The sequence below is a fragment of the Melanotaenia boesemani genome, chromosome 7, assembly GCF_017639745.1.
Source record: "Melanotaenia boesemani isolate fMelBoe1 chromosome 7, fMelBoe1.pri, whole genome shotgun sequence".
In the NCBI taxonomy this organism is placed as follows: Eukaryota; Metazoa; Chordata; class Actinopteri; order Atheriniformes; family Melanotaeniidae; genus Melanotaenia; species Melanotaenia boesemani.
The window spans coordinates 29510580-29526103 of NC_055688.1; the positions used below are offsets into that span (position 1 = coordinate 29510580).

General features: G+C 39.2%; 2 protein-coding genes across 2 annotated transcripts; one reads left to right on the forward strand and one right to left on the reverse strand.

Moving 5' to 3' along the window:
• Positions 1-59: 59 nt before the first annotated feature.
• Positions 60-3086, reverse strand: mxd3 (MAX dimerization protein 3). The gene is made up of 6 exons (XM_041990448.1): positions 2920-3086; positions 2144-2243; positions 1930-1959; positions 1727-1841; positions 1470-1635; positions 60-1220 (listed from the first exon to the last, which is right to left on the reverse strand). The coding sequence occupies exons 1-6, from the start codon at positions 2987-2989 to the stop codon at positions 1102-1104; spliced, it is 600 nt and encodes a 199-aa protein (XP_041846382.1). The 5' UTR covers positions 2990-3086; the 3' UTR covers positions 60-1101.
• Positions 3087-4025: 939 nt separating this feature from the next.
• On the forward strand, positions 4026-15365 carry fam193b (family with sequence similarity 193 member B). The gene is made up of 10 exons (XM_041990598.1): positions 4026-4342; positions 6050-6328; positions 6908-7109; positions 10275-10493; positions 11694-12105; positions 12218-12401; positions 12502-12735; positions 13576-14644; positions 14727-14802; positions 14918-15365. The coding sequence occupies exons 1-10, from the start codon at positions 4184-4186 to the stop codon at positions 15012-15014; spliced, it is 2931 nt and encodes a 976-aa protein (XP_041846532.1). The 5' UTR covers positions 4026-4183; the 3' UTR covers positions 15015-15365.
• The last annotated feature ends 159 nt before the right edge of the window (positions 15366-15524 follow it).

Consider the following 15524-nt stretch of genomic DNA (forward strand, 5'->3'; position numbering starts at 1 on the left):
AGGACTCAAAACTTGGAAAATCCTTCCTCGTTTTAAAGCCAAATAACCAGAAACACAACAAATATAGAAAATATTTATTTGTTTAAAAAGAAAAAAAAAGAGCTTACACCAGTACAAAAATGCTACATGATATTACTGGGTGGAGAAAAAGACTCAAATAAGGCATCTTGCATAATACAGAAAGTGAAATGGGGAAAAAGCACCTTCAGTTATTTGTATTTGTAATAAAGCATTGATCACATACATTACAAGTACATACTGACTGGTTAAATTTAATGCATAATTACCATCTTGAAAAGCACAAGCAAACTTTGATGGCCAACACTTCAGAACCAGCTAATATTAGTGAATGAAACACAATTTAACTTTCACAGAAGCTTATTTTTTCTTTGTAATTACATATAAAACTGTGTAACAATACATCAAATTGATATTTGCCATGTGACTTTATGGCCAAATAACAATGTGCAAATGTGACCAGTTTTTTTGTGGTTTACTATTTTCCTTTGGATAAACCCCCAAAATCTTCAAGATGAAACAAGTGCAAAGCATGGACGTAATGTGCAACAGAAGAAAAAGAGCTAAATACATGACGAACTTAACTTAATAACTGACAGTAACACAAAATATAGCCCAGATTAATATTTTAAGTGCATGCTAAACATGACATTACTGAAAAACAAACTTAGTGCTAAGGAAAAGCTGTGTAGAATAACTGACCAAATCTGGCTTAAGGCAAAAACTGCTGTAGAGTACAAAGGCCAATTTAAGTTTAAAAAGCCCTTAAAGAAGAATGAATGCTTGGATCATTAGAAAGTAAACACCTCATGGCTTTGGGAAAAAAGAATACCATAAACAGCTGATGACAAAACATAATACAACATCATTCCCCACTCAGTGATTTAAACTGCTGTTCAGTGCAAATGGATTCACTTCGCTTATTTAGTCGTTTTGAAAAGGGAATGCCAAAAGGTAGTACTGTAAAAAAGTGTTCAGTTGTACAGTAACATCTTTCTCCCTCGTCCTTCTTGTTTTTTGTGTGTGTTTGGAATGTTTTCTCCTCTTCCTGTCCACATGGCAAACACTGCATGCTTGCCGCTGTCATAGCCAGGGCTTGTCCATGCTGGAGTAACAGTGGTCTGCGTCAGTGTGAGCAATACTCAGTCTGTCAGAGTCCACACAGTCAAACACGATGCTTTCCACATCAACTTCCACGTCCTCTGTAGCAAAACCAACCACAGATCAAACGCATTAGCAGACGGAAATATGACTCGTTTCAACTTGAGGCTAAAGATTTTTTTTTTTTCTCATCTCAACATTCAATATTTATATCGCCTTTGCTTCAAGTTTTAATTTCCATCACTACCTGGGCAACAAGGGTTTTTAATGTAAGAATAAAAATGAAATATATATTCTGAGATTTTGTTTATTGGCATAAAAAGCTGAGGCGAGGCTCTTCATGTGCTTACCTCTGTCAGAGTCTGATCTCTCAGAGGACATGGTGGAGCCCTGGCTGTTGTTCCTCATCCTCTCAGTGCCTCGCTGCAGCTGCTCCAGCCGAACCTGCAGCTCTCTCTGCTCCCAGCGTAGGCGTCCCTTAAGCTGCTCTGCACGCTCGTCCTGCTCCTGCAGCTTCTGAAGTGATGCACAAACAAGAAGGGTTAAAGCAAAAACAACATAAAGGGGACTCTTGAATCTGAACTTGGGACTATTTTAATGTGGAGACCTTTATGTGAAGCTGGGCTTGTCTCAGCAAGTTGAGAGTGGTGTTCCTCACGGAGTCCGATGACAGAGGAACCTGTTTCTTCAGCTGCTCCAAACAGTGCCTCAGCTGAGCTCGTCTATACACAGCAACAAATGGTGACACTAAGTCAAGAGAAATCTAATATACTGTAATATTGTTTATTGTTGTGGAAAATGTCTCATTACCTGTTTTTCTCCAGCTCGTTGTGAACTGATCTACAGATACAGAAAAAAAACAACACAAACACACATTAGTGTTGAAAACACTTAAAGAAAACAAACAAAAATATATAAAAATTCACGCCTGAGTGTTATTTTTAACAGGGTGTTTTTATGAAAACTGAAAGTCACACACACAGCCACACCCTCTTGTCAGTTGTCTGTTACATAATGTATTCACCTATTGCCACTAGCAGATATCCTCTTGCTCTTCTGTCTGCTTCTTTTATCAGATTGACCTGGACTGAGAGGCAGGAGTGAAGCATATCCATGTTCTGCCTCTGCACAGGAAAAGAGCTGTTAGACAATGATCATAGACAAAAACACCGCGTACATCGGAAAAAAAACGTCAAATATGAAGTTTTCTCAAAGTGTTACATGTTTTTAGTCAGGGGCTGCAAATGAACTGGTATTAGCATTGCGTGACAATGCTGTATGATAATATTAGCGCTGAGGAGAAAATCAGGAGGACAAAAACTCAGTCCGCTGTCATCAGCTGGATCTTTTTTTTTCTTTCAATCTTTTTGGCGCCATCGCTCTATCTAGTCGCTATTATCAAACTGGTTTTCCAGGTTCATAATGAAAAACAACAGATATAACGTTCACACAGCGTAAAAATTATTGAAACTTGTAGTGGAGCTCTCTTTCAGCCTAACTTTCAGTCATCGTAACGACGACCGCTCAGCGTTGCCCGGATTCATTTTCAAACTCGTCCAGATTGGCGCCTTAGACTACAATGATGCCACCGATATGTAGGTCACTGAGTCAAACGCCACAGATCGCTCAAAGTAACCCTTCAGTCGAGAATATCGATCAGATTTCGAACAATTTCCGACTATTTTGTAACAGGGTTATATTTTGCGAGTATAGCTAAAAAAGCGTATTTGTGCAGTTTATTGTTTTTGTTATAAACAAGTAACTACCCTCCAGCGCCGATAGTTTACATTAAATACCAACCTCGCTCTCTCCTCTCGAGAAACTCAGCAGCCCGAAGAAGCACCTGGATGTTGCAAACATTTCCTTCCATTATTAAATTTTCGTAGGAATATAAACAGTGCAGGTAAACAACCTACTGTCTCACAAACATCTGCAGCATAGAGCGGAGGACGAGCTTGTCTGTGCTACGTCCTCAATCCACAGGGCCGAGACACTGGTGCTGCCTTCATGGACTCGAGAAGACTTGGACATTTCACATTACACTGGGGGGTGCGGGCAGTTGACTGGAAAGAAGCGCACTTTTAAGTTATTAAGTAATTGGTATACACCAAAATTTAATTAATAACCTGTCTGGAAGAACATACAACAGTAAAAATATTAAAGTAAAGATTATGTGAAAGAAATATTAGGGTCCCTTTCCGACTTGTATTACGAAGGTTGGTTATGACTTAAACTTAATATTTGCGAAGCCATTGAAGGTATCAGGATACAACGTAAAACGTCAGTGTCAAGCCTTCAACCACTCCCCTCCCTATTTCAGTTGTGTAGACTCCTTTGTTTAAGCTCACAACAATCCGTTTTCTCAAAAATGTATTACTTAGGGTGACATCGATAATAACATTTTCATGTGTATTTATGCTCTTTTTACATAAAAACGCTGTTTGAACACTGATGTTTATGAGGTACCGGTTCAAACTTCCATTGTTACATTTGTATTATTGTAACACGCACGCGTGATTTGTTAAATTTTCCCAGGTTCTGACGTTGACATTTACTTAATTTTCTTATCTTGAAAAAATATATTTTTTAAAGTATAGACATGGTATGACAATAAAAGCACACAATTGAATAATGAATTAAGTTGTCGCACAATATGAGTGTGGCCTCACGATAAAACAATGATTTCAGTTTCTTTTATATACAGAGGTTCATAATAGTAACTGAGCAGCAGTTGGTTTACAAATGATATTTTCATTATCATCATTCCTGGTGAAGGAAAAAGAGAGGTAGACAGAGGAGATTGCCCTTACTAAATATGGCGCTGCGTGACTTCATTTCCTGTATACGGTTGTCACTCCGTTCTCCATATGGCAGTGAAGCCTTTTTGCCAGTAGTATCTTTGACCTTTGAACTCCTGAGTGTGCCAGTCCTCCGCCATATTGACTGTTGTCTTGACTGGACGAGATAGAGAACATTTTGAGGTCCGAGAAGAAACGAAAGTGCGCTCTTAAAATAATCGAAACTGGTGCAAACTTGGCTAAAGCGCAATATAAACATTACTGTAATGGCAAGGAAGAAAAGCAAGCAGCAAGGGGTTGCCCAGAAGGAGCTTGTGCCTGGACAGCAGAACGCACCGAAGAGCCCTGTCTCTCCGTGTGATGCAGCTGGCGGTGGTGGCGGAGATGCTGGGCTGGAAAGGCTGGCCAGCACCAGGGCAAATCAGGTAGCTAAACGCAATCCAATAGTAGGCTTTCAAATACGTCCATGTGCTAGCAACACTCTGCTAATCAAAGCATTATACACTGTGTTTTTACTTAATGAAACTATGTCATGTTGATGTGAAATTAAATGCATCCGCTCGCTAGTTGAATGCTATTTCGGACTTAATGTACATGTCATGGATGTAGAGCTCTATGGCGTTGGATGTTAAATGAAATTAATAATAAGCCCAGCTTAGCAAGCAGAACAGGCGTTAAGACACTGTGACCAGCACTATAGCCCATCTCTTTTACCGGACAGGTGACATTGTGTCTGGGACAGGTCGTCCCATTTCTAGCGTCTACAACTCTTCATCCGCCCAGCTAACGTTAGCCGAGAGGCTAGTCAGTCTGTCTACAGCTAGCGTGCTGCAAACGTGCTTGCTGCCTGCACTTGATCCCAACGGGGGCTAGCCAGCTAGTGGCTAAGGAGCTCGTTAGACAGCTAATGGAGATGGTGGGTTAATAATATGGCTAACTAATACCCGGTCGTGGTTGTTGTTTTCATTGTGACATATTATTTGTTATTATACTGCACTTTCTGTAACAGTGTACCATGAGCTCGTCAGAAAGTTTTGGAGCATACGCTTAACTTACCAGCTAATGATGCCAATCTTGATCGGAGACAGTGGCTTTAGAAATCTTGCTGTCAAGTAACTGTGTCCATAAACCTTTAATAGAGAAGATAGGATGCTGAATGTTTAAATACAGCCTTCTCAGCAATTAGCTATCCTCACATCTCACCATAACTTTAACTCACATCCGTAATTACGGTTAATTGCATTATTTAATTATATTTTATACCACATAATGAAGATACCCCACCAGATCGCTCGATCAAAAAAAGGCATTAACAGTGTTACAGCAAATCCAACAACCATGGAGATTGTAGTGTGCAGTTTGTTTTTTTAAGCTTTTGCTTACAAAAAGATGTTGATTGGCCTTGGTAATCTTTTAATGTTAAATTTAAATTTGAAGTCTCTCTCTCTCTCTCTCTGTATATATATATATATATATATATATATATATATATATATATATATATATATATATATATATATATATATATAATTCAGCTCAAATCTAACAGGTGTTGCATCTAATTAAACTACCAAGTTTAATTAGAAATGTACTTAGAATTAATAATAAACAACATACTAAAGGTTTACAGGTGATCAATGACACTGCTGAGCAGCAGCCCTAATGATAAAGCTCCCTAGAATGCAGCAGTCATATTCATTGTTTTGTTTACAGGCTTTGGAAAATAGTTGGCAATGATGTAGATTGTAAAGCGCCTGAAGGCAAATTTGTGATATTTGGAAATGGGATTGAAATTGGCTTGATATGTGTGCATCACTGTGTGGTCATTATTAGTGATCTAATCCAGAACATGTAATGCTGTACATGGCAGTTGATGGTTTGTAAATGTTGTAAATATATGATGCATAGTACGTCATCCAAAGAGATGTTTGCAACAGTTGCAATGAGCTTAGCTTGCTTACTGCTTAAAAATCAAGCACTGGCTCCACCCTACCACCTTGTTTAAGTTGATTGAAAAAGGACAGTAGACACACCAGACCAAGTTGTTAAAAAAAATACTATTTATTAATAAAAAAAAAAAAATCACAAACCTCAGCTTTTTTGGTAACAACTGTCATCATATCTCTGCCCAGCCCATGCACACCTGCTGCCTCCTGTGCCATCGAGAGTTTAAGGACTGGGGCGCAGGCTCTGTGAATGGACTTCCCGGGGGCCATGGGACAAAGCTGGCTGACGCTGTGCCTGCGCTCTCCCAGGCCTTATTGCGAGAGGCGCCGGGGCGTAAGCTGGCGGACGCGGTACCCTCGCTGTCTCAGTCCCTACTGGGAGAGGTGCCCCTGTGGATCTGTCAGAGCTGCTGCAAGAGTGTGGAAGAGGAGGAGAGGCGGAGCACACAGGAACAGTCAATACCGGTAAATATGAAGGGACCAGTATTTGGGTCATAGGTCGGATCATTCACACAGCTTCTGTCTACCTGTATTTAGATAAACTGTGGCTGGTTCAGGCTTGTTCTAAGTAAATCTGTTACTCTGTAACTATACATGGGAATGAAAAAAGGTTGATTTTGCTTTCTATGTAAGGCAGAAGTGAATGTTTCTTTTGCTTTCTTGATGTTTCTTCAATTAATACTTAACATGAAATGCAATTTTTAAGTATTATAGTATCATCATGTTTAAGCAGATCATGAGTTATAATAATGTTCTTGAAGTTTTGTTGATGTGTGGCTCAAATAGTAAATGTTAAAAACATCATGAAGATGACAAAAGAACAGTTTGCTAAAACAGTGCTCTGTAGTAATGTTCATAAATTCTTTCCATCTGTATTTTATTCATTAAAAATGAATATTTGTTTTTGTTTTGTTTTTTTTTAAGGCATTTTCTCTCAACTTGTTACAGTCCATTTCGGTACTGCCACTGCCAAAATGTAAGTCTTTGTAAACATTTGGAAGATTAACTAATTGACTTTTTTTCCGCCCTTTCTCTCAAATACAGGTACCATTGTCACACTCTTCCTCGTGTAAATCCCAAAGCTGTGGGAACGGTTACCCCGAGCAAAGTACTGTCGACTGGGACCCGAGTTCCTTCCTGTCAGCCCACAAACTGTCAGGTCTCTGGAACTCTGCCCATACCAACGGAGGAGAGCACTGCAACCACAACACTTCTTCACACTCACAACAAGGTCTGTCATCACAAGGTAAGAGAAAAGTATTTAGTGACCAAGACGTTGGTAGCTGAAAACTTTGCAAATATGTACTTTGGCCTGTGTTGTTTTTTTTTTTCATGATTCTGGAAAGTGTGTTAAATGATAATTACACTTTTTTTTTTTTATTTATTTATTTTTAAATAACTAGGGACCGTCTTGACATGGTGTCACACCAGCTTTCATGTCTGTCATCATGTTCTGGCCCATTAGTATTTCATTCTTACTTTATTACATGCATACTAAGTATTTGCAAGTTCTACCTCATTCATGTTCAACCAAACCTTTGCACATCCTGGAGGAAATCCCCCCCAAAAAAACATCACAACAAAAAAAGATATCACAACTGAATGCTGTTTTAAATGCATTATTTATTTAAGGCAAACGTGTAATGTAGTGTAGCTTTATCAAATCCCACGGTTTGCCAGGCTTAGAGCACTTCGTTTCTCTTTTTTTTTGTTGTTTTGTTTTTTTTACTTCATGTACCACCATGCTTTTACTTTTTTTTTTTTTTTTTTTCTTTTACATGTCTTAATCTTTTCTATTTTTGACATGGGTATCTGTTAAGTGTGTCCAGACCAGTATATAATATTTTTGTGTCTTATAGTTTAATTTTACTCTTTTTTTCCCCCCTCTCTTTTATTAATAATTAATTAAGTAGGATTGATAAAGTATGTCTGATTCAGACTCTGAAGAGCTCTACTGCTGTACAGAAAGTCAGCCACAGCGTCCCTGCTGCTCTCTCCTGCCACCTGCTCTGCTTCAAGTTTTCTTTTCCCCACCGGTCTTTTCATGAAACTGATTTAATGAATAGCTGACCGGGGTGCTGAGAAAGTACGAAAATGTATACATCACATTTGATATTTAAAGACACAGACATCGCTTCGTGCAGAACCCTGCCCTGCCAATGACACTATTTCACGTTAAATATGAAATAACCAGGTCAATCGTTCATTGTACATAAAGACACAGACACCCCCGCAGTAATTCCCGCCTCATCTTGTGGAGGAGGAATTGACCGGACCAAAATGAACTTTTTTCTCGTTCTTGCGGTCTTGAGAAGTTCTAACTTCTCATGGAGGATCTGACAATTACTCCACATTACCTCATTGCTGCCATCCCAGCAAGCCGCAGTAGAACCAGACAGGAAGTTGAGATTAGTTTTAAGGTTATTTGCAGGGCAATGTCTCATTTCCCGAGTACAATTTCACACTCCACATCATAAACATGTAAACAATGATGTTATTTTCAGTTTCATTATTTAACTTTGTTGTTCCATTGCCAGAAAATCAGGAAACATTACTATGCTGTGACATTACACTGCTCTGACGTTCTGGTTAAGCAGCGCTCGAGTGGCGAGATTTCTTACAGTAAAGCAATTGGTTGTGTCTCTTCGGTCTTTCCGTAGTCAGTTTCGACAGAATATGGAAGTTAAGATGTTTTTCATGTTTTACCTGTAAGCATCCTAGTCAGTTTTGTTATTGAACACAGAGAATGTTGTTAAGGTAAACATTTGTTGATGGACAAAGTTGTTTTAATCCCTTTAGTCCGTTTGCACATGCTAACCACTAGCTTGCCAACAGTATTTTCCATAGACATTAGCCTTAAGCTAACTTATTGGTTATAAGACATTTTGATGTTCAACATTACATGATTTCACTGAGACAATTAATGTATTTCTAGTGAGATACTGATGTGTTTTCTCTATGATTGCCTAGTTTTACAGTTTTCCTAAGTAAAGGTTTCAACAAAAGGATCTTTCTTGGTAGACCGTTATCTACCTGCCGAGCTGCAACAGCTTGCAGACTCTGCTGCAACAAAACCTAAGAACTCATGGCCAACTAAAATCTGAATATATGTTGCAGCAAGACACATTAGGTATGGCTTTACAGTCATACGGAAAAGGCCATGATTGCCTTTTGTTCTGTTCTTATCTGTCAACAGTTTGTTGAAATATGTATTATTCAGTAAGACTATACACTGCTAACACACACCAGTGGCAGTATAATAAATACATTACTTATAACTGATTATGTTGCTGCATCGATGCAGAATCGTCCACATCTGCATCGTATAAACAATTAATTCAACACTCCTAATCATAAATATATAACATTGTGGAAATCAGAAATTTTAATCAGTTTAAAAGCTTTTATGTATTTTGTAGTTAAAAAGCAGCATATTTGAGTAAAATGTAATCTTAATATTCAGTGTTGCAGTTTAAAACAATTAAGGCTGCCTTCTCAGTATATTATTTATAACTTTGTCCTTGAAGTGCTTAGTAGGACGGTACTACAAAGTAACTCAGGTGTGCAACGGAGCTGTTACATTTCCTTGCCACTATAGCAGTAAATGAAAGTGAAATGTGTTAGTGTGCCTTAGACAGACAGTTGTTGACAGCAGCATGAAGCATGACAAATGACAACCACAATTTTACTCTGTCCCTGGTCCCACCCCCCATTTCTTGGCTCTCATCAAATTTCTGAGTTTACCTGATAAGTAACTATGCTTGAGTCTCTGGTTTTTCAAATATATGAATGGATTGCAGTGGAAGATTTAAGTTAAAAGGGAGAGAGTGGAAGTAATCAGATGATGCATGTGTGTGCCGTACAGGCAGTTGTGTCCTTGAATTACCATGTACTGATGGTCACATGCCATGTAATAACAAAACTGTGGATACAAAGTTAAGTACTCAGGTTTGTCATATACCACAAGAAATATTTATGATATAGTTTCAGTTGGATTTAAGTTGCAATAAATAGTATCAGAGTGGGAGATAGGCAGTCAGAGGCTCAGGCAGTTTTGTGCACCGGAAAGTGGTATGCTGATATGTCAAATATCACAGTACAACATGAACATGTAATAATATGAAATCAAATTTGCCTCCAAAGAGAAGGAAATTAGTTTAGAAAATCATAAAAAATCTCTCAAGTCTTCTCAAACTCCTAGAGATCTGATATTAAAAAGTGAATGTTTTTCAAATTGACATTTTAATATCACAATTCTCTAAGGAAGTGGTAATTAGTATGTGAAGATCTATCAATGTTGTTGCAATAATAATAAACTAACTGTAGAAACTCTGGTTATTGTCACATTGCTTTTATCAGGGGAGCACATCAGTTCCTGTGTAAAATATATCAAGTTTGCTTCCATCTGCAGGTGTAACAGCAGGATCAGCCTGTTATGAGAAGAGAGGACTTCATGAAGCGCCTGGAAAATCTGCTAAAACATCAGGGCCCAAAGTGTGTCCTTACAGTCACCCGTCATCCCAGAATTCCAGTGGGTCTTCTGCTGGGAACCCGCTGTCTACCTCAGCAGACCTTTGTAAGACCACTCCCAAGCACTTCAAGACCATGTGCCGTCGACCAACGCCACCAGGTGATTTGTTTTCCTAGGTCCCAGTAGCATTATGGATGTTGGACCGGATGAAAGTGCTCCATGTAAACGTAGCTAGTAATAATTACCCTTAATTAACCCTCTTTAGCATTTTCCTGTAATGTTATCTGACAACCTGCAATTAATTTTTGCAGTAATTATTTGTTTACTTGTTTAAAGGATTGCTGGGCAGCAATACAACACCATAAATTACATTAAAAACACATCAATCATGTTGCAATTTGACACTCACAACTATAAACCCCAACCCACCCCATACCCCATATCACTCCACACCTAAAAAAAAATAAATACCAGTTCTCAAAATACAAAAATAAAAAATGCTAAAAAAAAAACACAAATAAAACAGACAAAACAAAATAGATTTATTTTGAATGTAATCATATGTCCTCACAAGGACTCAGACTAAAATAATATTTTGCAAATTCAACACCTTTCATGTCATCATATTTTGAATTTTAGTTAATAATTAAAGCAATAAAAATTCATTGAAAAAGATTCTTAATTTTAGCTAACTTCTAAAGTAAGTATATACTTTTTTTTAAATGTACTTATTTATTTAAACTCATTTTACTGATGGATTTTTTTTTTTTTTTTTTGTTAGGAAGCAAGGCAATTTATTTCACCCACGGGTGGCCGTGTATAAAACTGTTGTCTGCATAGCACATGCTCTTAGCATAGGAACTGCTGCATGACCAACCAGAGCCTGTTTTGTGTCTGATATTTACATAGGAATGTTTTTTTAGCATACACTTTATAACTGTACCTTTGGGAAGATAAAATTATGTGGCGTAAATGAACTAATAAGTGTCTTCTGAAGTTAACTGGCAGCACCGGATCTAAATTAAGGGCTTCAAAGCAAAGGGGGTCAATGCATGTCCATGGGCCACTTTTCATGTTTCGAGTCCATTAAATATTATTAAAAAACAGCGATTTAAACGACAAGTTGTAATGCTATGAATAAGACAAATTACTAAAGAAGGTTAAAGACTTTTGCATGGCGTCATACATGCAGGAATACTTGGACCCCTTACCTAGAGTCCAAGTGGAATATTTTGTGGTCTGTTTGTAGAACCTATAATAAAACCTGCACTGACTGAACATAAAATGCCAGAGTCTATTTAAAAATATTTAATAATTGTGACCTAGAGCTAATTTCTGTTCACGTTTTTCATTGTCCAGGTGAAGCCTTCCATCCCAATGAGCACCATCAACACACAGACTTGTCGGTACCCCCCAACAGTCCCACCGGCCTTTCTTCCCAGCATTCCTCACTCCTGCCACCAAAGCCGAACTCTGGCCAGCATGGCCATGTAACCTCCTCCTGTGGCACTGGTGTGGCAGCCCACGCTCCATTTTCCCCACTGGTACCAAATCTCCAAATCCCAACAGCCAAACTTAGCTCTCCAAGTCCAGATAGCCCAACATCTGTCCATAAACCCAGCCAATGTAAAAACTCCCACATTCCTGCTGTGAACACGCAGCACAGCAAACTGGGCACGTCTCTCATGGGCTGTAACCACTCCTGTAATGGACACAGTCCGGGAACAGTGGCCAACTCCAGTGTTGGCCATTTGACAGCTGGGGCCTGCAGGTTAGTACTGAAGTCTTAGCATTAGATTTCTTTAACATGCAAATCTTACTGTTTATTTAGAGAACAAGTGCATCCTGAAATTCATATCTGTCCTTGCTTTTTTTTTTTGTAGGGATCAAGCATGTAAAGGGCACAAAGTGACAAATGGGACATTGTGCCACCCTTCGTCAGAGCTGGAGGAGGGGGAGGATGAAGACAGCAGCTCTGAGAGGAGTTCCTGCGCCTCCTCTTCCACCAACCAGAAGGATGGGAAGTACTGTGACTGCTGCTACTGCGAGTTCTTTGGCCACAATGCGGTACTTTTTGCTTTCACTTCCTTTTGAAATTATTTTTGCCATGGCAGAATTATTTAACATTATCATTGTAACATATATGTTTCGCATCATTTCGTTACAGCCTCCAGCGGCACCAACCAGCCGAAACTACGCTGAGATCCGGGAGAAGCTTCGCTCACGTCTAACCCGACGTAAAGAGGAGTTGCCTCAGCGCCAAGATTCAGAACTGACAGCCGCTGGTGCCATTGACAACAGAGACGTGGATGAGCTGCTAGACTTCATAAATAGTTCTGAACCTAAACCTGTCAACAGTGCCAAGGCTGCCAAAAGGGCTCGACACAAACAAAAGAAGAAGGTGAATAATTCAGTTTTTGTACCTAGTATCTAGTTTATAGTGCTTGAAAAAAAAAAACACACACTAAATGGTCCAGTATACTTCTACCTCCCAGAGGACAGGTGTGTCATATGAAGGGATGCTATTACTCTGCATCATGCAGGCTGTGCTTCTCAGGATCTTTACTCCGAGATAGCCAGACTAGTTTAGTACTTTTGACTGGACTAACGCCATCAGCCCCGCAGTACGACAGAGAATAAGCTTTCATTGACCTTGAAGACACGGTTTAAATTCAGTCTCATTCCTTCTGTGAGTTATTAATCTCAGTTTCAGAGCCTCTATGTGAGGAGTTACGGTTAAACTTTTTTCTGTATGGTCTACTGTGGTTATATGATGTGGCGATTAAACACTTTGCCATTACAGTCAAGCAACAAATATTATACAGTTCAATATTTAAGTTGGATCAATGGTAAGAAGTTCCAATCAATAACACTGGATTAGATGTCTGCATTGATTCCTGTCAATCCCTTGGTGGTGGACAGGGATTTGGAATTCTAATTTGGAATAAGTAAACTTTAATACAGGCAAATGAAAACCACAATGTAAAAAGGTAGCTAAAAAACAAAACAAGATTTAATTTCCTAAAAGTATCACTGAATTGTTGAATTATGAAATAATTAGGAAACAGATTACACACCTTTTAGTATTTATCACATAGTGCTACAGCTCTGATTTGGTTATATCAGAACAGTGATAAATAATCTAGCCTCATTTCCCTGCTTTTTGTTAACTCAGTTGTATTACATGTATTACATGTATTACATACTATATTTTCATACCTGTGTGCCATGTCTGTTGTAGGAAAAGGCACAGCAGGGCAACATGGGTGCTGCAGGCAGTGACCCCCACTCCAATCCATCTGAGCCTGTTGACGAGCCCATCCCCGATGGTCCAGAAGCCAGCCGACTACTCGACTGGCCTCAGCTGGAACTTGAACGGGTCAACAGTTTTCTCACAAGTCGACTAGAAGAGATAAAGAACACCATAAAAGACTCAATACGGGCCTCATTTAGCATGTACGACCTCAATTTGGATGTCAATGACTTCCCAAAGAAGGCAGCCACATTGGAGGGAAACCATTTACTGTCCCATCTCAACGGTTCCTCTGACTTGCAGCAGATAGACCTGGACCTTTCTCCACTTTCACTGGGAACCTTTAAGAGCCACTTGGACCTGGTTAATGGATGGGAGGACACGAATATTGCCTCATCCCCTAACACCACCACAACCACCACTGCCACTTCATCAGGGCTTAGTGCTGGTTCAAAGGACATCCAGCGATTGCACACGACCACCAGTCTCTCAAAACTCATAAGTGTTCGCTCCCCGGAAAGATGCACTTCTACTGGATCTGACAGTTTGCCACAGGTGCCAGCCCAAGCAACGGATAAATCAAAGGAAGACACATCTGATCCGAAGAATGTAACTATTGGGAATAATGGTGCAAAATCAAAGAAGAATAAAAAGCAGCAGAGACAGGAGCAGTCTGTATCTGAGCAAACTTCTAATAAACCAACCAAAGCTGCCTCTGTTATTGAAGCACTGAAAACCACTGAATCTAAAGAAATAGCATCTAATGGCTCAAAATCTGGCAGCAAACAGCTCCAGCATTCTGCAGACAACCAGAGAAATGGGCTTAAGAAAGCTGAAGAGGCCAGACCACCCAAACATGCAACAAATGGAGCAAATGGAGGGCCCTTGGGTGCACAAAGGGGGAAAGCTGACACAGAGACACGGGGTGGTCGGTCTGAGCAGGAATCAGAGAGCAAAGCTCACCCCACCATTCAAGCTAATGGGCCTCAACAGCAGCAATCCAAGGGGAAAAATAAGAAAAACAAGAATAAGGGTGAAAAGTCAAGCAGTGCTATTGGTACGGAAGAATACCTTTATAACTCATTTAGTGTGTCTTTTAATTTTTTCATCTAATTTTGAACCTTTTTTTAATTTCTTAGATGATGTATTTCTGCCAAAAGATGTGGATCCAACAGAAATGGATGAGATTGATCGGGAAGTTGAATACTTCAAAAGGTAAGCCCAACACAGAAGTGCTTTGATATGTTTCAGATAAACTGAACTTGCTTCACTAAAACATGGTTTTTTTTCTTTCTGCCTCATTTTGTTTTTGTCTTTTTTTTTCTTGTAGGTTTTGTCTTGATTCTGCTAAGCAAACTCGCCAGAAGGTAGCGGTGAACTGGTCCAACTTCAGCCTCAAAAAGGTTCCTTCCAATGCAGCTCAATAAGTTGGATGAGATCCAGGGGAGAGAAAAAAATAAACACTTCACACCACAAACTCTTTCAGTAGAGCCCTGTTTGGCCTGAGGCCTTCTCTCATTCCCAGTTTTTTTTTCTCCTCCTTAAAAAAGCCAAGGGACCCTGGTTCAAATTCATACTCCATTCAGAAGACTGAAACATTAATTATGGCTTACAAGCCAGGGAGTATTCTCAAGGCCAACTCTACCCTTTGCTATTACTGCAATGTTCACTGAATGAGATGCAAAAATGGAGAAAAGTGTTGAATCAACTGCATCTATGTGCTTACGTATGTAGTATGTAAACAATTATCTTATATGAAATAAATGGTTTTATCACAACTCTGAGACATTTTAACGTTGTTAAGCTGCTGAATCTCAGTTCAATTTGGTGCTTATTATCCTTTACATTCTGCATTTCTACAGTCTAACCCAACACACTAGTCTTGATGAACAATTTGTCTTGTACTGTATGTCTGTCAGAGAGAAAAAAAAGGGAGC